The sequence below is a fragment of the Tasmannia lanceolata genome, unplaced genomic scaffold (assembly GCF_043159265.1).
Source record: "Tasmannia lanceolata isolate RefF3 unplaced genomic scaffold, GAP_Taslan_0.1 ptg000015l, whole genome shotgun sequence".
Classification (NCBI taxonomy): Eukaryota; Viridiplantae; Streptophyta; class Magnoliopsida; order Canellales; family Winteraceae; genus Tasmannia; species Tasmannia lanceolata.
The window spans coordinates 29,132,077-29,159,986 of record NW_027518692.1 but is presented as its reverse complement, the minus strand read 5'-3'; the positions used below and the strand labels follow the sequence as shown (position 1 = coordinate 29,159,986).

Below are 27,910 nucleotides of genomic sequence, written 5' to 3'. Positions count from 1 at the left end.
AGATTCACGCATTAGCAGATGACAAATTTATTTTCTTCTAACAGCCCATCATCTGCTAATGCGTGAATCTGTCTTTTTTTCATGGAAAATTTTATGAGTTATGAAGAAGGGGTAGTGATTTGGGCTTTTAGAGACCCAATTTGTTTTGCAAAATCAAACAAGATGGAAGTTCGTGCTATTCATCAAGGAATTAAATCACTACAAAATGTGAATTTGAACAGGTTAGTAATTGAAGGTGATTCTCTTAACGTCATAAGGTGGCTAGGAGGGTCTCATGTTCCTCTGGAGATTTGCAGCCTTCTCTGACTAGATTAATGATAGATTGGGATCAACATCGGTTTTGTTTAACCATGTTAGAAGATCTGCGACGCGAACAGATTAGCCAGAGAAGGAGTATCAAGGGAGAGCTTAGAGTTGTTTGATGTTAGGACCTTCTCGGCCTCGCTTTTAGTAATGAAATCCTCTCTATCATTCCAAAAAAAGGAAGAAAAATACAAGGTTCAATCTATAGTCTCTTCGGATGGCAAATGTAGAGACATCACATAACCTTGGGAGACCTTCGAAAAAGCCCACGTTTCTATTATCCTCAAATTACAAAAGGACCCTTGTTCTTAAACTAAACTAACCAAAACACCCTCCTTTTTTATTGACCCTTGTTCTTCCGCCTATTTATTCAATCTCAAGGGCCACCTATTTCCTTCTATTGCTCCTTCTGCAAGTAACCCTTTTCCTTTCTCACAACCAACCTCTGAAAAAACATGCCGACAGGTTAAAGACTTATACATCTTTATATTTTTCGTTTCCTTTTGAAGATTATTGAAGACTGCATGCTTTATTTACTATCCACTTGATTTGTTTATGCAATCTCTGTATCGAAAATGCTTTTGCTTGTTAGATTTTCGAATCCCCTTATCTTGTGCCATGGTTGGGGCTTAATTTCTGCTTTTCTCGAGTTGGGTTGTTGTGATTTTCTTTTTCTGATCTGGGTTTAGTTGGGTTTGAGTAGTCTCAGTCTTCAATTTCTGGATGTTGGTATTGAGATTGACTTGGAAGTGGTAGTGAATTTTATTTATTAGTTTTACTCATTTCTTTTTACAATGCAAATATTGTTTGGGGAATGGTAGGGGCAGATTATGTGCATTTTATGTGTTTTTTTTATTGTTGGGAAGTGATATAACCGCCCCCTTTTCTTCTCCATGCCACCCCCTCTACTGTATTTATGACTACTCTTTTTACACTAAAGGGGTGGACCGGGGTAGAAAGGGGGCGAAGCGAATACATCACTTCCCTTTTTATTTATCCATTTTTGCATGTTTCTCATCCATTTGTATGATCAATTTATTAATTGGAGTTATTCTGTGTATATATGTATATGTTAGTGCACATTTTTAACAGAATTTTCAATAAGAGTATATAAATTCCTCTGGTATAATCTGCTTAATAGCATGTAAATCGGCCTCATGTTCACATGCATAGAAAATAACTTATATTCACCGGTCAAGATATGGATGATAACTAGCAATATATTTGCAATTGCAAATGCAATTACAATGCTCTTGACATTCATAGTATCCTTTTAGTAGTCTAGGTGACTCAAGGAACTTACAATGATATACATATTATTAGCACTCTAGACCTCTTTCTTGATCTGCGTCCTTAAATATTGTCCTTAGATTTAGAATAGGTTCACAGTCCATTTTAGTTTACAACAACCATCAATATTTAACTATTCGTTCAATGCTTCTAACAATGAACCAATGAAAGGAAAAAGAATCCAAACATTGTTTTGTTTTGGGGTATGAGAGCAGGTTAATTTGAAATAGTTTTGTCGGACATAAGCTCGGTCCATTGTCAGTTTTTTGGATCCTTAACACATTAGAAAGATGTTATCATTTTTTATCTATCTTTTGAAGTGTTTATTGCCTCTGGGTGGGGAGACCTAAGAAGATGAATTTGGACCCTATAGTAGAAAGAGTAGAGAAGAGGCTGGATACTTAGAAGAGAAACCTAGTCTTATAAAGGTGGTGTTGATGAACATTCCAATCTATCAATTGTCCCTCTTCAAATGTCCCATGAACATAATTAAGAGGTTCGAGCAAATTCAGAGAAGATTTTGTGTGTGTGTGTGTGTGTGTGTGTGTGTGTTGGGAGGGGTGGGTTTTAGATGAGAAGCAAGGAATCCCTTTGGTTTGTTGGGAGAACATCTTTAAACCCATCAAGGTAGGAGGTTTAGACATAAGAAAGCTAAAGGAAGTGAATCAAGCTCTCCTAGCCAAATGCCTATGGAGATTTGGGGAGGAAGATTCACACCTTTGAGCCAAAGTGATCGAAACCAAGTAAGGTTTCGCTTCTGGCCATTGGGAGTCTGAGGACAAATTCAGGCAGGCTTGGGTAATAGTCTGGAGAGATATTATGTGTTACAAGCACAAGTTTATACAAGTTTATAGGAGCTAGATTCATAGCTTATTCAGGGGATCAGATTAGGTTCTAGCATGATAAGTGGTGTACCCAGCTCCCCTTGAAGGATCTCTTTCAGGATTTGTTTGTTATGGCAGTGTCCAAGGAGGCTCTGGTGAGAGATTATTTTGACCGTAGAGAAAACAAGGTGGTGTGGATGCTAGTTTTCAGAGGGAACTTCTTTTATAGAGAGCTCCATTCGGTGGCCAGGTTTCTTGAGACGAATTCTTCTGGGGAGTTCACTGTCAAATCTTTCTATCAACACCTTGAGTCTTGCCCTGTGCCCTCTAGAGTAGCTAGAGTATGGACTTTCCAAACGTCGCCCAGGGTATGTGCTTTTGGCTGGGCTGCTCTCCTTGATCGGATTCAGATGGTGGGTTTCCTTCGAAAGCAAGATACGTGATCATTGACTATTGTGCACTTCGCATAGAGGCTGAAGAATCAGTTGATCATATATTTATGCACTGCAAATTGGCTAGGGAGGTGTTGGAGTAGTATATCGGGCAAATTTGGAATGTCCAGGGTTTTTCCAGCCAAACTCATAGATCTATTAGACTGTTGGTCGTCGATCCCATGGAGGAAGAAAGTAAAGAACATTTGGAATGTATCTCTCCTAGCAACAATTTGGGTGCTTTGGAAAGAGAAAAATGCCCGTGTATCGAAAGGATATGCCAAAAGCCCTTCTTTCCTTTATTTCAAAGTGATTGCCCTAACGACCTTCTGGGTGAAGATTCTTCCATGTTTCAGGTTTGTATCTGCTTTTGACCTATGGAATGGGTGGAAGGTTTTTTGCTTTATCTCAGAGCAGGGACTTGTGATATTGCAGGAATGAGAGCCTCTTGTCCCAGGCCTTTTGAAGCTCAATTTTGACAGATCTAGCATGGGGAACCCAGGACCAGTAGGAATTGGGGGCGTACTCAAAGACGAGAAATGGTTAGTGAGATGGGCATTCGCAGGCCCCACTGGGGTCACCGATTCTAACGAGGCGGAAGTGCGTGCACTACATCAGGGCTTAAAGTTGTTGGAGAGAGAAACCATGGATAAAGTGGTGGTGTAAGTGGAGACTCTTAATGCGATTCGATGGCTCAGAGGTTCTCATACTTACTCATGGAGATTTTCTCGGGTCTTTGACAAGATTCAAGATTGGGTGAGAGATTCGAGTGTTGCTTTCCAACTCGTCAGAAGGTCGCTATGTAGCCGATAGACTAGTCAGGAATGGGGTTTCGAAGAAGGGTTTGGAGTTGTTTTGATTTCCTCCCTCCCGAGCACCTATTTTCTTTTATTTTTCCTTTTCCCTTGTGGAAAGTAGGTTTGTTTCCTTTTATTTTTTTCTTTGTCTTTGTTAGACGTCACTTAAAGGGTATTTGTGTAATTTGTAACCATTTATATATATATATATATATATATATATATATATATCATTTTCATGAGGAGAGAGCTCTAACTCTCTCTCACGCCATTCTCCATCTTTTCTCTTCTCAATCTCATCATCATGTAAGAACTTAACATGGTATCAAAGCTTATGGTAGTGAGAGTCAATGATCTCGAAGACGCGGCGAGACGAAATGTAAGACGAGACGCCCCACTCCCACCATCCGAAGACGCGACGAGATGAATCCCTTCTCCACTTTTTTTGGTTTTTCAATAAAACCTAAACCTACCCTTATCTCCCTAATCTTCCCCCACCACACAACCCTAACCGTTACCCTAACCCTATGTGCCCCCTCCCTCAACCATAGACCTAGCCAAACCTTCCTTTTTTTGAGTTTTTCTTCATTATACCCTAGCTCCCCCTTCATCCGACCTCCCAATAATTTTCGCGCATCCCTTTTCCCTTTTTCCCATCCCAAAAGTCCCATTTTGAATTATAACCCTAACCCTAAAAGATCCTAAATGTAATTTTTTCTCTCAAACATAACCCTAGACCCCTCTCTCACATCAATTTTCTTTTCTTCTTGTGTTGATATCATCACTTAACTTCGTTTTCTATTCATATCAGTCCCTAATCCACACTTTCTTTATGTTCTAAACTTGTTTCTTCGTCTCTTTTATTCCGTTATTGGTTCCGGGACATTGGTTGGTGGTCCTCTTTTCTTTCTCCTATGTTTGTTGGGTATACTAGACCCTTTGTTTGTCCCGGAACCGCATCTTGATGTTGTTGAAAGTGATTGGATTTGTGATTGGTGATTGTTGGTTGTTGTCGGTGGTGGATTTTTTAGTAATTGTTGCCAGTTTGTTTGGTGGTGCTTCTCGTTCGTGGTTGTTGGTGATCCATTTTGTTGATTGATGATTTTGTGGTTGTTGGTGTTTCTTGTTGAATGTTGTTGGTGGCGACTGTTGGTTGTGTATGGTGACTGTTGGTTGTTGATGGTGACTGTTGATGGTGATTATTATTCATAATTGTTGTTGGTGGCGACTGTTGGTTGTGTATGGTGACTGTTGGTTGTTGATGGTGACTGTTGATGGTGATTATTATTCATAATTGTTGTTGGTGGAGTTGTTGAGCATTTTGTTAGTGATTCTTGTTCGTGGTTGTTGGTGGTGATTGTTGGTTGTTGGAGGTGGTTGTAGTTCGTGGTGATTCTTGTTGTTTGTGTTGTTGGTGGTAGAGTTGTTGCTAACTGTGGCAATCTGTTTGTTATCATTTGTTATGTGCTTGATGATTACTGGTGGTGGTGGTTGGTTGATTTGTTCGTGGTGGCGATTGTTGGTTGTTGGTTGGTGGTGATTGTGGGCAACGTTTTAAATTTCAGTTTCGGTGTTGATTTCGGCCACCACCGGTTTCGGGCTGAAATTTCAGCTGAAATCATGTAGAAATATGACTATGATTTCATTTATTTTTTTAATTTCGACCAAATGTCTAAAATTTTGGTGTCAACTTTGGCGATTCGGTTGAAATTTCGGTGGAAATTATAACATTTTGGTGCACATTTTTAAAATTTCAGTGGAAATTTTGTAAGAAGTCCAAAAATGACCAAAGTTTTGGTAAAATTTTGGCGAAATCTTGTAAAGAAACGACTTCATGTGAATTTCATTTCGGTTTGTGCTGAAACCGAAATATCATTCCACAGTTGGTTATATTTTTTTTATAGTATACATGGATGATATCGTAATCACAGGTGATGATGGTATATCCTTCGGGAGGAGTTTTCTACTAAAGACCCGGGATTCCTCAGATATTTCCTTGGCATCGAGGTCGTTCGTTCTCGGTATGGACTTTCTTTGTTCCAGAGTAAGTATACTTTAGACATTCGAGAGGAGACAAATTATATGGGGGTAAAGTCAGCATCCACACCCATGGATCAAAATGTCAAACTCCTTGACTTGTTAGATGATCTAGGACGATACAAGAGGTTAGTTGGAAAGTTGATTTATTTGGCAGTTACTCGTCCTGATATCTTTTTTGCTGTAGGAGTGGTCAGCCAATTTATGAATTCTCCTCGTACATCACATTGGGCAGCAGTAATTCAGGTCATCAATTACATGAAGGGTACTCCTGGAAAAGGATTGTGCTTCAAGAATAATGGCCATGAAAGGGTAGAGGGATTCACTGATGCAGATTGGGCAGGATCTCCAGCAGACAGAAGGTCCACAATTGGTTATTGTACTTTTATTGGAGGTAATATGGTATCATGAAGGAGCAAGAAGCAAGACATTGTGTCCAGATCCAGTGCAGAAGCAGAATACAGGGTTATGTCATACAAGTGGAGAACTGATCTGGTTGCATTCAATTTTATTAGAGATTGGTCTCTCATCTTCAGGCCCATCACGATTATATTGTGATAACAAGTGTGATCCATATTGCCACCACCCCAATCTTTCATGAAAGAACTAAACACATTGAGGTTGATTGCCATTTCATTCGCCAGAGGATTCAGAGAGGTGAAATATGTACCATGTTCACTCGATCAACAGATCAATTTGCGATGTATTTACTTAACCATTAGGTCCTGCTAGATTGAAGGATGCTTGTAACAAACTCGGAATGTATGATATATACACTCCGGCTTGAGGGAGAGTGTTAGACGTCACTTAAAGGGTATTATGTCACTTGTATCCATTCATATATATATATATATATATATATATATATATATATATATAGAGAGAGAGAGAGAGAGAGAGGAAAGTGTTGGTGAGCTTAAGCGCCCCAATCACATGGGTCCCACATTTTCTGTGGTGATCCAAACCATTCATTTTCAAGGCCCTATCATAGATAGGGTGTGTACCAAAAATCAGCTCCATAGGATCATCCTAACCCCTCCATTTGTGGAGGACAAAAATGGGCAGATTTGTGGACAAATAATGTCTGTCCATTTTGACCTCCACAAATGGATGGGTTAGGATGATCCTATGGAGCTGATTTTTGGTACACACCCCATCTATGTAAGGGCCTTTCAAATGAATGCTTTGGATCATCCTAACAAAGTAGGCCCCAATGTGATTGGGCGCTTAAGCTCACCATAAGTTTGGTGAGCTTAAGCTCACCAACACTTTCCTCATATATATATATATATATATATATATATATATATATATATATATATATATATATATATATATATAGAGAGAGAGAGAGAGAGAGAGAGAGAGAGAAAAAACGGTTCCTACACATATGTGTAGATAAGTTATCTACACGCTAGCTTAAAATACAGTGGGGGCCACATTATTTGGGTGATCCAAACCATTCATTTTTAAGGCCCTCACATAGATAGAGTGTCCACAAAAAATCAGATCCATAGGATCATCCTGACCATTCGAACTGTGGAGGCAAAAAATGGACTAATTTGTAAAGGTTTAAAGACATCCATTTTACCTCCACAAATCGTAGGGTTGGGATGATCCTATGGATCTAATTTTTTGTAGACACCCTATCTATGTGAGTGCCTTTAAAATGGATGGCTTGGATCACCCAAACAATGTGGGCCCCCATTGTATTTTAAGCTAGTGTGTAGAGAACTCTCTACACATATGTGTAGGAACCGTTTTCTTATATATATATATATATATATATATATAGAGAGAGAGAGAGAGAGAGAGAGAGAAGAGTTTCTACACACTAGTGTAGATAAGTTATCTGCGCACTAGCTTAAAATACAGTGGGGGCCACATTGTTTGGGTGATCCAAAGCATTCATTTGATTGACCCTCACATAGATACGTGTTTGGGTGCCCAAAAAATCAGCTCCATAGGATCGTTCTAACCATTCGAACTGTGGAGGCAAAAAAAGGACAGATTTGTGAAGGTTTATACACGTCCATTTTACCTCCACAAAAATGTAAGGTTTATACATGTCCATTTATACACAGATTTGTGAAAGTTCAGGAAGTATTAATTTATTACACTATGGAATGTTTGTAAGATAATGTAAAATCTAATACTTTGATATACGATGCCCCCAAAGTTAGTGGTGGGTATAAGCAAGGTAGTTCAAATGTACCATGGCTACTTTCATTGCCACTCATGACCACCTTGAAGATGTCTTATTCCCTCAAAGAAAGTCACAAATACATCAGATGGATGAATTATTTTTCAATGGAAGGTGACTCCATTAAAGCAAAAGGAGAAGGTTCCATAATTGTCATGCAAGGACGCCTCTGTATATTTTTCTTGATAAGAGTTCTATGATCCTGGTTGTTGATTTTGCATGTGATTATTTTTTTGATTATATTATTAAGATTTAATAATATAATCAATAAAGGATTATATTATTAAACTTGGATAGGATAGAATGGAAGAAAATGATCCATGTAGACGGAACCCAACTAGTGTCAAGATTAGAGTTAGTCATTTTGAGCCGTGTAAATCCTTTCACCTTCTTCATGAAAATTTTCTAAACGATTCATTAGCCGACCCCAACTAGTCTGGGACAAAGGCTTATTTGAGTTGAGTTGAGTATTATTGAGATTTAATCTCTTAGTGGCAGCTGGAGTATGAACCTTGAGGTCACGGGTTCAATCCCGTCACCGATGGAAATAAGAATATACATGGACATGAATTGTTTGAACCACTGATCCGATGATTGTGATCAGGATTTGGCAACTTTAATCACCTGAGGAAGAATTGGCAATTGAATCCCAACCATTGATTGGAAAACCTTCATTTTTTATTCGATTTTTTATGTGGTCCTACAGATTATCTGTTTTTTTTAATATAGAAAATGAAGTTCTTTTTATTTTTGGTGGGCGTCTTGGATCTTATTACTAGTACTTTTAACACTTGCAACTGTTAAATTTTGATGCAGTGAGCGTAAAATGGCAAAAGGAGCTGTTTCGAGCAGTAGAAATTGACACAAGTCAACCTCCTTTAGTTTTTAAGTGCCAGTTGTATGACCTAACTGGAGTACCCCCTGAAAGGCAAAAGATTATGGTGAAAGGCGGCTTATTGAAGGTACCAAAGTCTTTTATATTGCCACGCATACATTTTGTGATCCACAGCATGTATAGCTAGCTTATGCCATGGAACACTTTGAGGACAACAAATTCCCATGGTAGAGTTCTCATTATGTGCACTTAGGATGCTAAGGTCACATCATTCTGATTTGCTGACTCATTCCATGGTTTTAAATTTCGGATTTTGGCCGGGACCGACACTGAAAGTACATAAATTCGAAATTTCACCGAAATCCAGAATTTACAAGATTTCCACCAAAATCTTGTAAAATACCAAAATTATTTTCCGAAATTTTACATGATTTCGGCCGAAACCGAAAATTTCCGGTTTCGGTTGTGGCCGAAACCGACATTTGAAACCTTGACTCATTCACCGGTCAATGCAGGATGATGCTGATTGGTCTACAATAGGAGTCAAAGAGGTAACTGTCCTGTTAGCATTTGTAACTCCAATATCTCTTGGCCATGTTCTTTTAATGTGTTGTTCACAACGATTCACTATATTTGTGCATAGGGTCAAAAATTGATGATGATGGGAACTGCTGATGAAATTGTGATAGCTCCAGAAAAGGGCCCTGTATTCATGGAAGACCTTCCGGAAGAAGAACAAGCCATTGCTGTGGTAAGTTCCTGCCTGCAAATTTTCATGCCTTGCTCTCAAAGTTAATGTTTCCATTTGATTCACATAGCACTTTTACCAAACTATTATTTGTTTAAATGCATGAATCACCGTATCGAAGTTCAAATTCAGTTAAGCACAATGTTGCAGTCCAAAAGATTTTATTTTATTTTTATTTTTTAGCATTATAAAGTTGGTTGACTTTGAGGAATTGCTATAATCATATAGTTTATTATATCTGCCTGTTAAATGCTGTTTGTGCTTGCTATTTTGAATTGAAAATTTTAACAATTATGTGATTTATATCGCTGTATGCGTCTCCACTACGAATAAATTGTGAGGAGTCTATTTGAATCTCGAGTCATTTGACTGCCATAACAAAGTTTACTATTCAAGCTAGATGCCATATTACATTAATATGCAAATGCTGATTAAAAATATGTTATGCTTTCCGTCTTTTAAAATTGGTGTTCCTAATCCTTTTTTATTTTATTCTTTTAAAAAAAAAATCATCATCAATTGGAACACAGCCCAAAGGTAGAGAATATGACGTGGCTTTACCAAATAGCGGAAGGCTGCATGGTAACCTTTGGTAGCTAGCCCATCAGCATCAAACCTTACCTTTTCATTGGATTTGCACTGCCAAGAAAGAAACCCTTATTTTAATTTTACTTTTGAGCTTTAAAATGTTGATTGACTCGTAGGAATTGGATTTGCACTGCCAACTTATCAACTAGATAATTGTTATTGTATCCAAACATATATCAAATCTCCTATATTTTAAATTACTGTTGTTCTAGATATCATTAACAACAAGATATTAATCAATGTCGACTTTTCCATCCTTAATAGAACTCCCGACAAGTGGTCAACCATTGCCCCAGGGTGGCTAAAACTCGAACTTTGATGGTAGCGAGCAGCGACAAAATTCCGGCAAGGATAATTTTGTTATCTGTTCTGTGGGTTGTCGTGTGTGTGTGTGTGTGGTGGGGATCGGGTCTCTGTTTGTAATGATTGAATTATTTTGGTTTCTGCGAACCCCAATTATAAACATCTGACATGGGTTATTATAGTTCCCCAAAAGCTCTCAGAAGCCGATTAAAAAGGAAAAGACAAGCTGAGTTTGTGCAATTATTAAAACATGGTAGTGCCAATATCAGCAGCCTTTTTATTATTAGTTTCTATTCAAAGTCTTTTGTCTCAAAAATTTTAGTTTCATTTCTGCTTATATCCATGGCATAGGGAGCAAGACTATATTTTTTTTGTTTGCTTTTATGTTTCTACTCATGCCAATATATAACTTTAAGATTAATAATTCATATTTAATATTTTCTCTTGCGAGTTAAACTGAGAACGCTTTATCTTCATGGTTTTAATTTATTCAGTTGTTAGTCATTCCAATTCTTAAGTCCAGACAAATTTCCTGGTCTCTCAGACTTTCAATAGAAATGTATAATTTTGGTTTCTCCTTTGTAGGAACTCTTGTAGAAGGATATTTAATGCCATTTGAAAACGTATAAAGTGGAAATTGATATATATATATATATATATATATATATATATATATATATATATATATATATATATATATACCCCCTCATATAGATAGAATGTGCCCAAAATATCAGCTTCATAGGATCATCCTAACCCTTCCTATCAAATGAATGCCTTGGATCATCCAAACAAAGTGGCCCCCTTTGTTAGTGATGTCCAGCCCATATAAGCTTATATATTATAAATACACCCCTCCCCCCAACCACACACACACACACACATGTAGAGGACTGATAGACTGAAGGGCGCCCTTGCAAAAACCAATTAGAAGGGAGCCCCTATTGGTCAATTTCCACATAGTGCATTTATTTATTTTGAATGGTTAGATATCATTAATAGAGGAAAATAATATACAAAGCCGACCGAGAAGGACGACTAAAAAAAGAAAGCAAAACAAAACAAAGAAACATCATAGGGGGAAGAAAATCAAAAAGCTCAATCTCCTGTTTCCCTACACCTTCCCTTGCAAGCTTGTCTACCTCCTCATTAGCAAACCTTTTAACATGCTGAAAAGTAACCCTAGCCACTCCAGTGCGATCTCTAATCTCATCTATCCAACTCCTAAATCTCCACAGGACCAACTTTTTCCCTTGAAGCCATTCCATGACATTAAGTGAGTCTCCCTCCACTAGCAGTTTATCCCAATCAATAGCCTCTGCTAGCCTGAAGCCCTGCAAGGCCGCCCTGATTTCCTCTTCATTAGAATCCGCAACATCTATGGGGCCAGAAAAAGCCCACAGCGTGTCTCCCGCCTCATCTCTGAGGAGTCCACCAACCCTGGAAAGACGAGGATTACCGAAACTGGATCCATCGAAATTAAACTTAAGAAAACCGGTAGGCGGAGGGGTCCATTTGGGGCCACTCGGTTTTACATGACCACTGCTTGAACAAACCTCCCTCCAGCCGTGCCATAAATCATAAGCCGAGACGAACTTAAAGCTTGGCAAAGATCTAACCAAATAGTGCATTTATTAGTGCACAGAAAAACATGACAATGGCGCATACAGATGTAATGACAAAATAACAATAAATGCACTTTTTGATATTTGACAAGTAGGGGCGCCCTTCATTTTATCATTCCTCATATATGTAATATATATGTATAATATCTTTGGCATAGCTCATAACTGTAAATCAACACCTTATGAAATTGAATTTTTTTATTTTATATCACAACTTGTTTTAATGTGCAAGCCTCACCGGCATGGTTATGAAGTTTTGTTTATGCGTGCAGAATTGTTCTGTGATCTTACGAATTGTGCTTTCTATTGCAAGGGACACAGTGCTGGTCTATTTAATCTAGGAAATACCTGCTACATGAATTCTACACTACAATGCCTTCACTCGGTTCCAGAGTTGAAGTCGGCTTTACTAAAGTGAGTTTACCTCTTTCAGAGCATGATATTACTTTATTCCTTATAGAAGAATTACGATGCACTCTCTCAAAGTGTGCTTTGATCACAAATTGGATAAACCTTTGTTTGGTGGGCTGACAATTTTGTTCATTTTTTTTCTTTCTAAGCAGGTATCCATATTCTGGGAGGAGCAATGAATTAGATCAATCGTCTCATCTTTTGACCGTTGCCACGCGAGATCTATTTGGTGAGCTTGATAGAAATGTCAAGCCTGTTGCCCCTATGCATTTTTGGATGGTTAGTTCTTCTTGTTCCAATTTTTTAATCATGATGCTCTTATTTCAATCAGTTGCCTTAATCCACTACTTTTTGGGGCCCTGAAAACAAAATCTTTAACAAGGATTTAGTAGTGATCTGATTGATAAAATATAATCTATTAAAGATTTGTATACGAAAATATAAAATACTATTGGTCAATGTGTAAAAACTGGAACTTGATGAACTCAATCATAGTAATTCTAATTGGCTTGGCCAGGTCAATGACTGAATTGGGCCGAGGTGAACGAGTCCACTAAAAGCCCTAAAGAGTCGAGAAGAACTAGAAAATTAGAAAAAAAGAAAAAAGAAAAAGGAAATGTTTAGCGATCTGCACACCCTATAGTTCTAAGATTTCTTAAGATCTCTCTCTCTCTCTCTCTCTCTCTCTCTCTCTCTCTCTCTCTCTCTCTCTCGTGAAAGTGAGATTTTTGTCCTTTTTCTTAACTTAAAAAGTATAATTAATTCTAGAAATTAAGTATGATAATAACTTGTAGATTTAACCTTTTTTTCGTTTTAAAGAAAAGCCTTATCGCTCTTGAAAAAAAATCTTATTGTAACTTGTAACTTTTGTCGCCATTCAAAAACAAAACTTGTAGATTTAACTTTCGTCGCCATTCAAAAAACAAAACTTGTAACTTTTGTTCTTTTTAAAGAAACCAGGCCAACCTTAGCTTCCCTAGGGATATAATGACAAAGAGGGGCAAATGAAGAGCCCTTGCAATTAAAATGAAGAATAAGAGTACAGAGTTCAAACGCTTGGAGTTGAGGCTACCACCATTTCAATAGCTATAACCGCATTACAGAAGCAACAACTACATTAGTGGCTACGAAAGAGGAAATGAACATGCCATTCGAAGTTCGAAAAGATCCACCTTCTCTCCCCAAGGACTACATTGTTGGCATTTCTTGGGATATTTCTAAGAGACGGTACCAACTCAACTAAGATCAATGATTTCTAATACCATGTTAGCTTGCTTCGACGGACCCTATCTTGATCTCTTAGGTTAAGCTATCACATTAGTAAAATCACCTACCGCAAACAGTAGACCCCTAAATTTTCCTTCACAATATGCAAGTCGGTAAGAAGTAGCCATCCTTTTGCTTCATTGAGGTATTCAACGCAAATAGGAGTTGAGAATACCTCGACAATCTCCCCAAGTGATTTCTAGAAACCCCCTCATTGGCGGCCAGCCCCAAGTTGCCTTTTTAGATCTTTTACAAAGTCAAAGTTTAATGCAATTATTTGGGGAGGGACTAAGATATAAATCTATCTTGCTGAATAATGCTAAGTACAATCTCAAAATTCTTCAACCGAAACACCCCAAGATTATTTCCTTGCCATTGCCCACTTGTTAACGGAGAGCTTGATATCCAACATCAAAACTCATCTTGCCTTGCTCGTTCCATCATGATGCTGTTAAATTGGAGAGATGCTATATCTTGAACACAATCGATCAGATATGTAACACTTGATCCGAATGCCTGGAAATAATCAAAACGAGATTAACACATTGAAAGGAGAAAGAGCAAGGAGTTAATCCCCTAGGATTTGCAAAACCCTAAATCATGATTTGGCAAGGATGGCAAGTCGTGCCTCCCAAAGCAAAATGTCAGTTTTCAATATCAAAAGTCTCACAAATCCTTCACAGTGACATACATACTACTCCCCTCAAAATGTGAATAGTAACATGAGTACTAACATGAATGGTGGCGTGAATAGGAACATGAACATGACTTAAAACAACTTAATACATAACGTAATTAAAAGAAATAAAGAAGCTAGGTAGACTCCAAATGTGGCGGGCAATTATTAAGGTCTACCGAATTCCAAACACCTTTCTGACATCTTGGACTATTTGCAAAATGATTTCAGACGCTCCATTGATCCATAAACATATTCATAATTAAGGCTACCGCATAACATCAGCGATCCCTTACTTTTGTTCATGGTTTTAAATTTCGGCCAAAACGTTTCGTTTCGGTAGAAAACGAAACGAAATACAAATTGTTTCGGAAAAGTACAAAACTTCGCAGGAACGTTTCGGAAATTTCAGCCGAACCGTTTCGTTTCGGTGAAATTTTGGAAATTTTGGTGAAACGTTTCGGTGAAGTACAAAATTTCACCCTAAATTTCGGTGAAATGTTTCGGAAATTTCAGAAATTTCGGTGAAACGTTTTGAAAATTTTTACAAGATTTCGTACGAAATTTTATACCGAAACTGAAACTGAGATTTAAAACCTTGCTTTCGTTCCGTGCACCTCATATAATGGCATACAAGTATTTATTCTTCTTTTGTAACGTCCTCTTAATATACACCTTAGCACAGAATCTCGATCTTCTTCTCATTCGTTTTCTCCACCAGAATAATCTCTGGTCATCCAAAACATCTTTCAAAAATAAATATAAAAAGGGGAAGGGAGGAGCTTTGGTTGACGATGTTCAAATGGGGTTTTCTTCTCAAGGGTTTGGGAAGGTTTGGAACAAGGTTGCAAGTGCGGGAATCGAAGGCTCCCAGGGGAGAATCCTGCTCAAGGTTGCCAGAGCGGGAATCGAAGGCTCCCAGGGAAGAATCCTGCTTCCTTGGTTTGGAACTATTCTTTTCCTTTCTTGACTGTGCTCCTTGTTGATGGTGGATGTTTTGCACTCCAGGTTCAGAAAATAAGAACGAACTTAAATCGAAAACTATATAATTCGTCTATGAAATGGTTTTCCATCACATACATACCATCAATATTTGCTCTGCTACTATTGTTTATTTCCTCTATTTTGCATAACGGTTTTCCATCCCTTACATACCATCAATATTTGCTATGCTACTATTCTTTATTTCCTCTATTTTGCATAGCTTTCAATAGAAATCAAATCGTCTGAAACCTAGGGGGTTTCGTTGTGGGCGTATCAGATACCAGGTCTTGAGTGGAAGGTGGCCTATCAAAGCTGGAGATAGCGAAGACATATTAGGAGTTGGAGAAGGTCCATATACAAGTGGTACTAAAGTGATAAACTAAGGTGTATAATAAGCACTTCATGGAGCTCTGTCGAGCGTACGCCACTGTTCGTGTTGTTTTTGAAGGAGGGAGAGAAGATGAAAGGGAGGGTTTCTAAGGAAGGAGGATCTCGTCGGTGGGACCCACCCAAGGAGGTTGTGGGACAGTGTTTATAATAGATGAAAACTGATCAAGTTTAAGAGACATGGGTAAAATTGTGATTTAATATGAAATAACAAAAGTGAATATAAAATAAGTTAATTTTGGGGATGATTTGGAAAATGTTCTCTTATATATTAACTTTTTTTTTTGTTAATTGCTCATTTTTAATAACCAATCTAACATTATTTTACGAAATGGGGATTAACAAGTAACAATATATTGCTTGTTATAACCATATTATTATGTAAAAAATAAAATTTGAGAATTGATTAAAATATTTTGGCGAATCCACGGATCGTTCTTTTTGAGGTTTGCCGAATCTGACACTCGATACCTGTGTCGGATTCCGACACTCGTATCCTTACCGATGTAACGTAGCTTTTTAAATAATGAGGTAATGAATGTAAATTACTTCCTTGTCAATAGTCAATGCATCTCCTCTCATGAAATTCATTAAGTATCCCTGTAGTGTCCTCTTTAAGAAAATTCTACGCTTGAAATAATGTTATTGGGAAGCCATCCTATCCTGGTTCTCTGTCCCTTTCCATGCTGCTAAAAATAGTTTCTCAAATTTCCTCCTACTCAAATCTTCATACCAATTATCTTGCCTCACTCTTGGGTTCTCCACTCCCCATCCTTAGTGTGGAGATTCTTGAATGAAAAAGTTGACAATGACAATCATCATATGGTGTCTGCCTCCACATCACCCTATACTAAACTCAATTTTGATGGCAGCACAATTGGGAATCCAGGCACGACAAGTATTGAGTGTGGTGTTTATAAACACGGATGCAGATTCCGGATGGGGGAAGTGAAAGATTAAGCCAATTAGATAGGGGATGGTTGAAGTGAAAAACTATAGTGCAAAATGTTCGTAAAATAATGAAAAGGGATGAAATCACAAAAAATGTCCCCCCCTGTCTATCACTGCTATATGATGTTAATGAAATCACAAAATCCATAAACATTTGTACATTATCATTGTACCGTCTTCTTTTTATATCTTCCTCACTGGTAGGAAAGTAGGATGCTCATAGCTTTCGAAAATACACTATGTTGTTTACTAACTGGAATGCTTTCTTCATTCATATAATAGTTGTGCATTTCAAAGATCTTGTGCTATTTATGAGTGTATTTTCTGGTGCAATTGTGGTATATCTTTATATAGACATTAGGTTGACCTGTTTTGCATCTACACCCTGCTAAAAAATTCTTCATGTTTCATTAGAATTTTACGTTATTTTCTCATTTATAGCAATTGGCCGCATCCTTTGGGCAGGTATTACGTAAGAAGTACCCTCAGTTCGGCCAGCAGCATAATGGTGCCTTCATGCAACAGGTATTTAATTTTGTATTAAGGACACATTTGGCTACCGTGATTTTTTTTTTCCATGATAAATCGGGGGTCTCCAAAGATGAGGGTGAAGTGGCTAAAAATCAGGAAACAAAAAAAGGAAGCTAGTGTCTCCAGTGATGATGAGCGGCAAAAAATCCGGAAACAGTCGATTGGATTTTGAGTAGAGTTTTTTTTTTTTGACCGCTTCTCGTCACCGGAGACACTGGCTTCCTTTTTTTTTGTTTCTTGATTTTTAGCCACTTCACCCTCATCTCCTCTAGGAGACCCCCGATTTATCATGAAAAAAAACTCATGGTAGCCAAACGTGCCCTAAGACACTTGACTTTAATATCCTGTTTTTTTTTTTTGCTAACTGAGTTTGGCTTGGCTTTTCTCAAATGATTGATAGGATGCTGAAGAATGTTGGACCCAACTTATGTATACACTTTTTCAATCTCTGAAGTCACCAGAATCAAGGTATTTTCATTTGTGTTAGATCTTATTGAAAGTGGCAATGCATGCATCTATAAGCTATGATATCGGGAGACTTGTGGCTTAACTTATCGTGTCCAACACAATACAGAATCGATCCTCATCCATTATACTTAATGGTTATTGTTGTTGCTCATGTTCCAAAAATATGTCACCGTCTTCTATTAACTCATGCTTTTTTTGCTTTTTAATGACATTTGCAATTATAACCACTCTTATTGATTCTATTTTAAATTTGTTAGCAGTTTCATCTTCTAAGCTAAATTTAGTTAAGTTTTATGGTAATTTATTTATACATGTCTTGTGCTTTATGGTATGTGATACCAGTATTTGTATCCGAGTTGAGTCGTATCTTTGTTCCCAGGAATGAGTACGGACTCATACCTGGTTGTCATAGTCTCTATGACCTTCATTCTAGCAATTGAAATTGATTGAAAAAAATTGTGATATTAGGATACCATACTTGAACCTGTTCTTCTAGTTCTCTTTTGAAGTTTTTAGTGGATTGAACCACTGTAAAAACTCCCCAAGTCAGTCATCATAGACTCGCCTGAGTCTAGTAGATTTTATGTTGACTGGCTTCTCAACTCAAGCTTGAGTTTTTGCTGTCAAGTCAATCAAATACTCGTTTGACTCACCTGAGTTAATGAAAAGCTGACCACATTAATCATTGACTCACATGAGTCGACTCCTTTTTACCTTGGTAGAGTTCTTGTGCTTAAGTCCAAGTTTCTAAAGTGGGTTGAACAGTAATTTCACCCCAGAAAGTGGGAAAATTTCCTTCACAATGTTTTGGACCTTACATTTTTTTTACAAAGAGGCCGAGCAGGTTTCAAAGAAAAAAAAAGGCTACAAAAACAAACAAAAAATAGAGAAAGAGAAATAGGAGAACCCACGACAGGATGACCTTAAGGAGGAAGAAAGCCAAAGACAGAAACTGCAACTCTACTGACGTCAGAAAAAGCAAGTCTTTAGCCTTATTAGCATGTGTGGGATACCAAACGTGTCTAATCTCTATGTCATGTCCTCAATCACTCCTAGGGTTGTGGCGCTCCCTTTTGCAAACACTCGACATGATCTCATCCCAGGATTTGCTGGACATACTCACTGGGAAATCAAGCATGAGGCCCACTGAATCACCGCAGAGAAGGTTTGCCTTTGAATACGTTTCAGCTGTTGGACACGCCTTTGAAGACTTCTTTTTCTCTCCTAGACAAACTAAATCATTGAAACAAAAGTGAGGTGCCAAAGGATTCTGCCTATAGAAGACCAAGGAGAAAATTAGAAGGCCTCCAAGAACTCAGCAAAAATGAACCGGGATGACCCAACTAACCCTAAAAGGAGAAAATATAGTACCAAATCTCGTGTAAATCTGCAATGGATCAGGAGATGGTCAACACTCAACATCAGCAATACATACAGCGCAATGGTTGACAATAATTTTTTTCCCGGTGACGAAGATGATTAACAATAAGGATCTTGTCCAGACATGTAATCCAACAAAATGCCTTTATTCTTTAAGGGCCTTAGATACCCACTCTCTCCTTGCATGAGCCGAACACTAATGGTCAAAGTCGAACAGATGAGAATAAAAGGACGACACCGAGAAGTCCCTGCTAGGGTCCTACCTCTAAATTCTCCAATCTACACCCTGTCTCCTAATGTAAATCAAGTTAATTCTGCTAAGGAGGCGAGCTGCTCAACGTTCCATTCAAAGAAATTTCTTCAAAACTTAACAGTATAGTCTACTTTCTCGTTGACTCTGCGAAAAGAATCTGCAACATTGTTATCCTTCTTCAGAGTCATCCTAAAAAGTTCAGGAATTGCAACCTCATGGATCTTCCACTGCACCATTCGTCCGGCCCGAACTTGATTTTTCAGCCATTGCCAACCCTGGACCTGATTCCTTCTTGGAAAAGTGACCTGAATTTTCTAAAATCACCCCAGATAGTGACTCCTGGGATCTGCAAATATCTACTAAGTGATACTTCCTGGAAGTCTCACTGTCATTCCACGAAAAAAATTCTTTGAATTTGTTCGATTCTCTTGACAAACCGATATATAGTAAATGAGAAGATAAGCAAGGACCTCCTTGATTAGGGTAATTCTATCCCCGAGAGAGAGCATTCTTTTCCTCCAAGATGCAATTGGACAGAAAAATATGAAGTTCTACGTGATGTGGTGAAGATAGATGCATATCACGTGTTGTCAAGGCGATGAAAATATGATTGAAAAAAATGCCATCATGGGGAGAACACTCGTTTTTCAAATACAATGTAAAGGTCACAAAATATTAGTGCCAAAAGAGCCTCAAATTTGAGGGAAAAAATAATATCGACCCTTCCATTAGGGTGAATTTTCAAGGTGGCGGCCCTTGAATCCCAACAGGTGGGTAAATCCCACATAAACGGTTGAAGAACCATCTGTTTTCTGGTATCAGCCTTGGCTTGTTACTTGTAGCCTTGTAGGCAGTTCATCAGCTGTCAATCATGGGCATCTAGCCCTTTCTGTCCTTGGCTATAGCCATTTACTTGTGCCCATTCTTACCTTTATCTGTATTTTTGTGTTTAATCATGTGCGGATGCGCCCTTTCTTCTTTGTAGCATACGATTGTAATACAACTCAGAAGCCTAATATGAAGAAAGGAGCGCCCCTATATGTTAATATGCATATACGTATACATATACAATATTACACACACATCTGTGTGTATGTGTGCGATATATATCTTTCTCTCTCTGCGTGTGTGTGTGATTATGTGTGTGCTAGCCTACTATTTAATATTAGACTTTTATATGACTGCTTTATTAATTACTTATATTGTTGTTGTGAAGGGAAAATGCTGAGGCTGTGAAGTCACTCTTCGGGATTGAACTTGTCAGCAGGTATGGATGCATAACATTTTTTAAACCGTCGTGTGCCGGGTTTGGGTTCTTTAATGTCTATGCTGACTATGGAGAGAGCAGTTTTTAATTTCGTCTTCTTTTATGGATATTTGCATTGGCATAGAAGCTATTTCCAAATATCTGATGTAAAATATAACATCCTTGAAGAGTTTCTCCTACAACACTTTTTGATCTGGAGTCTTGACAGTTGACACCCAGAACTAGGTTCATACTGCTAGTATCCTATGGAATTACTTTATGTTTTACAGCTTGCTATTATAAGTTTTGGTCTGTAACCCTTGCAAGATGATTTTGGGTTCCAGGGTCCATTGTGCGGAAAGTGGTGAAGAGAACTCGGAAACAGAATCAGTATATTCACTCAAATGCCACATTTCACACGAAGTGAACCATTTGCATGAGGGGCTAAAACATGTAAGTGTTAATTCTGGAAAGACTTTTCTAATCTTATTATAAAAAAAGCAAATGCCAAGTTTCATGCCTTCTGTGTTTACTTTTTGAAGATTATAGTGTGCTTTAATATTGTTAATATTGTGCCTTTTCTTAAATATCATTGGAATGTCAGCGAGGATTGGATGAGGGATTTTTTATATCTTTCATGGTTCTCATTTTAAGTTATTGGAAAATTTTGATGACCGTATATCCATGTTTGCATCTTTCTTCTGAATGTATTCATTATTTTGTGCATTTACAAGCCCATTTCTGATAAAAATATTTGGTGCATCCAAACATGATCTATGTTTATTAGACTTTCATCCCAAAGATAGCATGAAGGGAACTGGGGTATAAATGTCTGAGAAAAAAATAACTCCACTAATAACTGTACTGCATGAATATGTGAACTTGTTTTATAGTTTTCTACAATTTAGTTAATAATATTTTTTGAGCAATACAATTTATATAATAATATAAGTACAAACCCATGTTTTTAATAGGACAACCATGTTTTAATAATTGCACAAACCCAGCTTGTCTTTTCTTTTTTAATTGGCTTTTGAGAGCCTTTGGGGAACTGTAATAACCTTTGACAGCTCTTTAAATACTAGAAAACAAGATGAGTTATTAAAAATATCAAAACATGGTTGTGCTGATATCATTTCCCTAAAATATATTAATTTTATATTGTAATATTTGTACTTGTTAGTTTACATGTTGATTTATATAATTAAATCAATACATTTTTTATATTAATGATACAGACTTGCAAAATGTTTAGCTCTTACAATCTCTGAATGTCATTGCTAGATTTTTTTGCTGATGTGCGTCACAGTGGGACTTAGTTTCTTTAATCATTGTACTTCTGTTTCAAAAATGTGTTAGGAGCATTAATGGTAGTTAACAAAACCGATGCATGACAAGTCGCAATTATGGCATTGAGTTGATCTTGTGGCAGATATGATGGATGCAATAATAACTTTGCAATTCGAATGCTTACAAATGTCACCCTTTCGATATCAGCAACAAAATCCAAAATCAGGAAGATCCAGCCAGCCTGCAACTCGGGGTCAAAATTTGTAACCTCTTAAATATGGGCTTCTTGATAAGACCTCATCCTCATAGGGAGTGTCTCTTCACAATAGAAGTTCATCAGGAACATGATCCATGCTTCTAAAACCTACAAATTGCTCAAAATCGAGGTTGATGTCAAAGATGCAACAATTTGGGTCTTATCAGTCAAACAAAAAAATTAGGTATAAGGAGATGGTTGAGCAAATTTGTAATCTTCTCATCCCATTAGTATGTTTGTGTACGTGTATGTGGAATGTATTGCATGTTAAACCTGTATGTGCATACACACTCTTTTACAATTATTTTTGTATAAGGAATGTATTATCGAAGTTGAAGACAAGCCAATTCGTCAGTTTGTTTACATCATAATTCCTTAAAAAATATGTCTTAAACCCAAACTGTGGTCACAACCTTGAGGTCATGGTTCAATCTCAGCTTACGTACTAAAGAAACAGGTTCAGTCGTAACAAAGCAAAAAATAATATGTCTGTACGGTATCATCTTTTGTACCATACTGTTCTAAAAGACTTTGCTACATGTTAAGTAATGCCCTACAGAGAAATTCTCCTTCACAGTCCACCACAATTTCCTTTTCATGGTAATCCTTTTTCCTTTTGTAAACAACTTTGCTCCGTATAGGCTCTTCCATGATGCAACTTGATATTGTCTCCTAGCAGCTAATACCTTTGCTAATACAATCCATGCAGGGTCTGAAATCAGAATTAGAGAAGGTTTCTCCTTCCTTGGGACGCAGTGCAGTTTATTTGAAAGAGTCATGCATCAATGGCTTGCCTAGGCAAGAATAAAAAAATTCCATATGGTTTGATTTACGGCAGCTTTCATTTTGCGAGATTGCTTATGCTTATTATATTCCAGGTATTTGACTGTTCAGTTTGTCCGCTTCTTCTGGAAAAGGGAGTCAAATCAAAAGGCAAAGATTTTGCGGGTAATGTGGTTTTTATCTCTTTCCACTCATTATTCTACAAATTTTATGTTCTTTCATAAAAACCTTTATTTTTTTATGGGTGCCTCTGGAAGCCAACCGGTGGTGTTGGGAATCTAATTTCTGTGTTCACAAGTGGCCCATTTCATTCCCTGGTTTTATATGCTTCTATTGTCTTTGTGTGAAGTAGTATTATTTATTTTTTTCGGGTTTATATTTGAAAAAATGATAAAAAATAAAATTATTTAAAAAATATGTAAATATATAAAATTTAAGGAAAAAATATAGTAAAAATATCGGGATAAAATCGTGATATTATCACGATATTTTATGATAAAAATGAAAATATTAACTCAACTCAACTCAACTAAGCCTTTGTCCCAGACTAGTTGTAGTCGGCTAATGAATCCTTTAGAAAATTTTCATGAAGAATGTGAAAGGATCTACCCGGCTCAAATTGACTAAGTCTATTCCTGACAGGTGATACTAGTTGGGTTCATCTATATGGATCATTTTCTTCCATTCTATCCTATCGAAGGTCATGTTCTTTGTTATGTTCCTAGCCCTCATGTCTTTCCTCACTGTATCTACCCAAGTTGTTTTCGGTCTGCCCCTACCTCTTTTTACTCCACCAACTTCGTACGAGTCACTTCTTCTCACTGGGGCATCCAAAGGCCTACATTGGATATGCCCAAACCATCTTAAGCGGTGCTCTCTCATCTTCTCCTCCACCTCCACCTTTTTACGGATGTCTTCATTTTTAATTCGTTATAACCTTGTTTGGCCGCACATCCATCTAAAAGTGAATGCATCCATCTAAAAGCATTCGCATCTCCGCTACACTCATCTTATGCACATGTTGCTTCTTGGTGACCCAACATATTGAGCCGTACAACATGGCTGGCCTCACAGCCGTCTTATAAAACTTTCCCTTCAACTTGATAGGTATTTTACGATCGCACAGAACTCCTAAAGCATGCTTCTACTTCAACCAACCTGCTCTTATTCTGTGGTTAACATCCTCTTCAATCTCTCATTCCTCATGTAGGATTGAACCAAGATAGCGAAAGATATCCCACTTCAAAAATGAAAATATTGCTATATTTTTAAATTCTTGGGATTATTTCGGGATTTTGTCGTTTTATCAAAATGTCGCGATAAAAATGCTATATTTTGAAAATGTCGGAGATATTTGTGACACAGAACTTAAACGTGCTTTTCTTGCAGAAAGTGGATTACCCATTGGAGTTGGATGTTTTTGACCTTTGTTCAGATGAACTTCGCTCACAGCTGCACTCTCCTCGCCAGGTAGTGCTTCTTCATTATACCGTAATTATTTTGTTTAAATTTTTGAAAACACATCCAATCTGCCTTTGATGAAAGCATATTTATCTGTTGGTGCTCTTCATCCTTGTATTGTTTGTTGTCTTTGTTAACCTCCCAACATAAGATTCTAAGAGATGAAGAAAATACCAAGCTTGGGTTGAAAGCCAAGGACAAGAATGGTAGCTCGAAAGACAACGATGTGAAGATACTGAAACCAGAGGTACACAACATTTCCGTCTATCCAGTGGAGGATAAGAGTGATTTTTTATGTAAATAGATGGCTGCATTGAAAATCATATTTGTTGGATGGAATTTCGTTGAATTTTTATTCAACGGGTTCTTGTTGGTTCCATCTGCAGGGATTTTCCAATGAAAATGGAGAACCATCCGCAGTAACTTCCCAAGAAGGTAAATATAATCAATAAAAAATGTTTTTGTGCAATATTTTTCATGCTTTGTTACTTCTGTAAAGTTTGCATATTTTAAATGGATTTTGAAGATGTGGATATTGTCCGATGCAACCAAAGAGTCATTATATTCAACTTTGTTAAGACTTTGTTTTTCTGAGACACTTCTCTGCAGAATTTTTGTGAGAGTCGATTGAAGTCTCTGCCAAATAGCAAAACTGCATTCCAAGTGGCAGTTATCTGTTACCACTATAGGCCATTGAATTTTTTGGCTCCTTCAATGTGATTTGGAGGCCTTTTCTAGAAGCGTGGTTTTAAATTTCCACTAAAAGTAACAAGAAACGACTGAAATGTTTCTGTTTTCATCCTCATTGACATGAATACCAACACTAAAACCGTAGTGTATTAGTGGTATGTTATACCAATGTGCATTACATAATTATATATATATGAGTTGCATGTGCAATATGGTGTATGTATAACGTATAAATTTTTATATGAATTTGATGTGAAATGTGGTATGTACTGAATTATTAGACATGCGCGATAATGCATGTTACTAGATATTCGATGTTTTTAAGCTATTATGCTTGGTTTTTTACTATGTGATGGTTTTTTAGTGTGTATTCGTGGTTATTCTGGTACTTCCTGAAGTGTCATTTTAAATGTCCATCATTTTACATACGCTTCCGTAGTTTTACAAGACTTCCACCAAAATTTCCGTCCAAAACTGACATGTTTCCATATCTTCCAACATATTTTCATTTCCATCATGATCGAAACCAAAACCTAAAGGGTTCCTGCACTCGGAGTGCAGATAGCTTATCTGCGCTTGAGTGTGGAAAACAAGGGTGGGCTCACATTTTGGGGGTGATCCTAAGCATTCATTTGGAAGGCCCCGTCGTGGATGGGGTGTGTACCAAAAATCAGCTCCATTAGATTATCTTAGTGTGTCCATTCGTGGAGGGAAAAATGGACAGATATTGTTTGTCCACAAATGGAAGGGTTAGGATGATCCAATGGAGCTGATTTTTGGTACACACGCCATCCATGACGGGGCCCCTTCCAAATTAATGCTTTGGTGATCACTCCCAAAATGTGGGCCCATCCTGTTTTCTACACTCGAGCGCAAATAAGCTTATCTGGACTCGAGTGCAGGAACCCTTTCCCCTCTCTCTCTCTCTCTCACTCGAGCGCAGATAAGCTTATCTGGACTCGAGTTTAGGAACCCTCTCTCTCTCTCTCTCTCTCTCTCTCTCTCTCTCTCTCTCTCTCTCTCTCTCTCTCTCTCTCTCTCTCTCTCTCTCTCAAAATGTTATACACACACACACACACAGATATGAGAAAACTGTTCCTGCACAAGTGTGCAGGTACGTTACCTGCACACGAGTGCAGAAACAGGGTGGGGGCCCACATTTTTGGGGGGATCAAAACCATCCATTTGGAAGGCCCTTCCATGGATAGGGCGTGGCCCAAAATTCAGCCCCATTGGATCGTCCTAACCCTGCCATTTGTGGAGGGGAAAAATGGGCAAAAACATGGACACACAGTGTTAGGATGATCCAATGGGGTTGATTTTTGGGCCGCACCCTATCCATGGAGGGGCCTTCCAAGCAAGGTTTTAAATTTCGACAGAAATCCGAAATTTCGGATTCAGTGGATATCGAACTCGAAATATGGTAAACCCGAAACGTTACTTTATTTCCACCGAAATTTCAGGCGAGATAAATATTACCTTTTATTGATTTCATCGAATTTTGATTGACATTTCGAAATTTCTGTTTCCGTGAGCACCGAAACGCATTCCGAAACCAAAATTTAAAACCTTGCTTCCAAGTGAATGCTTTGGGTGATAGGTAATGAAATATAGAACTTTTTATCATGTCAGGTTTAGGCTATATGATAGGTAATGAAATATAGATATCTGGGCAATGGGAGCTCTAGAATATCTTTCTATGCTGTATCTAATCCATTTGTATATTTACAAGGTTTCTGTTGATTGTCCATTCTAATCATGCACTACACATGTTTCTATGCACTAGCTGCATCGTCCGATAAACAAATGCACTTGACTGGAATTTATGACTTGATGGCCGTGCTGACTCACAAAGGGAGGAGTGCCGACTCCGGGCATTATGTCGCTTGGGTTAAACAAGAAAGTGGTCAGTGTCAACTCAAAGAACAAACCCTTTTCATACATCATTTGTATTTCTTTCAAGTATTGAGAAATGGCTGTTGGTCCAGGGAAATGGATTCAATATGACGATGATAATCCGATTCCTCAAAGGGAAGAAGACATCACAAAGCTCTCTGGGGGAGGTAAGCGTGCCTCTTCTTTCAAGATTATCTCATAGATTTAAGGGTGCAACTTAGGTCAAATTTTGGAAATTTGGGTTAAGCTTTTACCATAAAATCTGGTCAGGTTTGGGTTGATTCCAATTCATTTTGCAGAAAAAGCTCAACCCGACTCGACTGAAGTTGCACCCCTACATAGATTTCGATCTGTGCTTTACAATTTTATACTTATAGATGCTTCTATGTTCTTCAGGTGATTGGCATATGGCTTACATTTGCATGTATAAAGCTCGAGTCGTTTCCATTTAAAGGTTACTCTCAGTTTACTTTTACAGTTGAACGGTAACTTACCATTGGTGTAGATGATAAAAAAATTGTTGTGTTGTTGAATTATTATTTATAACCTCTACAATTTTCTACCCTGCTTTGAAGAAACCCCAATAGGACTCAAGTAAATGAGGAATACTTGTGCATTAGAACTTCCACTTCAAGTGGACTCTGTTCATTGAAGGGTTTTCGGATTACACAGCCTCAATTTAATTTATTTTTGTCAATTTTTTGAAATTGAAATCTAAAACAATGTGAGAATGCATGTCTTTTCTAGTTTTAAATTGAGAAAACCTCTGGAAGAACTGGTGAATCTACTATTTTACATTTTTCCTTTGGTGAATTTTCTCCTACCCAGGTCACAAATTCATAACCCAATAGATTGTGTAAGATTTCATGGCACCAGTCTGCACTTTCTAACATAACTTATATAGGAACCCATATCAAGTTTGACATTTCCCGGGTAAAGGTTGAAGGAGAGATGATATGTGTGCTCCTTTTTTTTTTATATTAACATTCTGTTTTAG

General features: G+C 37.6%; 1 protein-coding gene across 1 annotated transcript; it reads left to right on the top strand.

Moving 5' to 3' along the window:
• The first annotated feature begins 201 nt into the window (after positions 1-201).
• Positions 202-27,610, top strand: LOC143846142 (ubiquitin carboxyl-terminal hydrolase 6-like). The gene is made up of 18 exons (XM_077354561.1): positions 202-768; positions 8,702-8,847; positions 9,236-9,271; positions 9,364-9,471; positions 12,298-12,398; positions 12,548-12,674; positions 17,125-17,184; positions 17,591-17,658; positions 20,508-20,558; positions 20,882-20,990; positions 22,793-22,881; positions 22,962-23,031; positions 24,256-24,336; positions 24,479-24,574; positions 24,714-24,762; positions 26,804-26,923; positions 27,006-27,080; positions 27,310-27,610. The coding sequence occupies exons 1-18, from the start codon at positions 759-761 to the stop codon at positions 27,363-27,365; spliced, it is 1,452 nt and encodes a 483-aa protein (XP_077210676.1). The 5' UTR covers positions 202-758; the 3' UTR covers positions 27,366-27,610.
• Positions 27,611-27,910: the final 300 nt, after the last annotated feature.

Coding starts and splice junctions, on each gene's coding strand:
- LOC143846142 (XM_077354561.1), top strand. Junction 20,991..22,792: donor TGCATGAGGGGCTAAAACAT/GTAAGTGTTAAT, acceptor CAATCCATGCAG/GGTCTGAAATCAGAATTAGA. Junction 24,763..26,803: donor CGCAGTAACTTCCCAAGAAG/GTAAATATAATC, acceptor TCTATGCACTAG/CTGCATCGTCCGATAAACAA.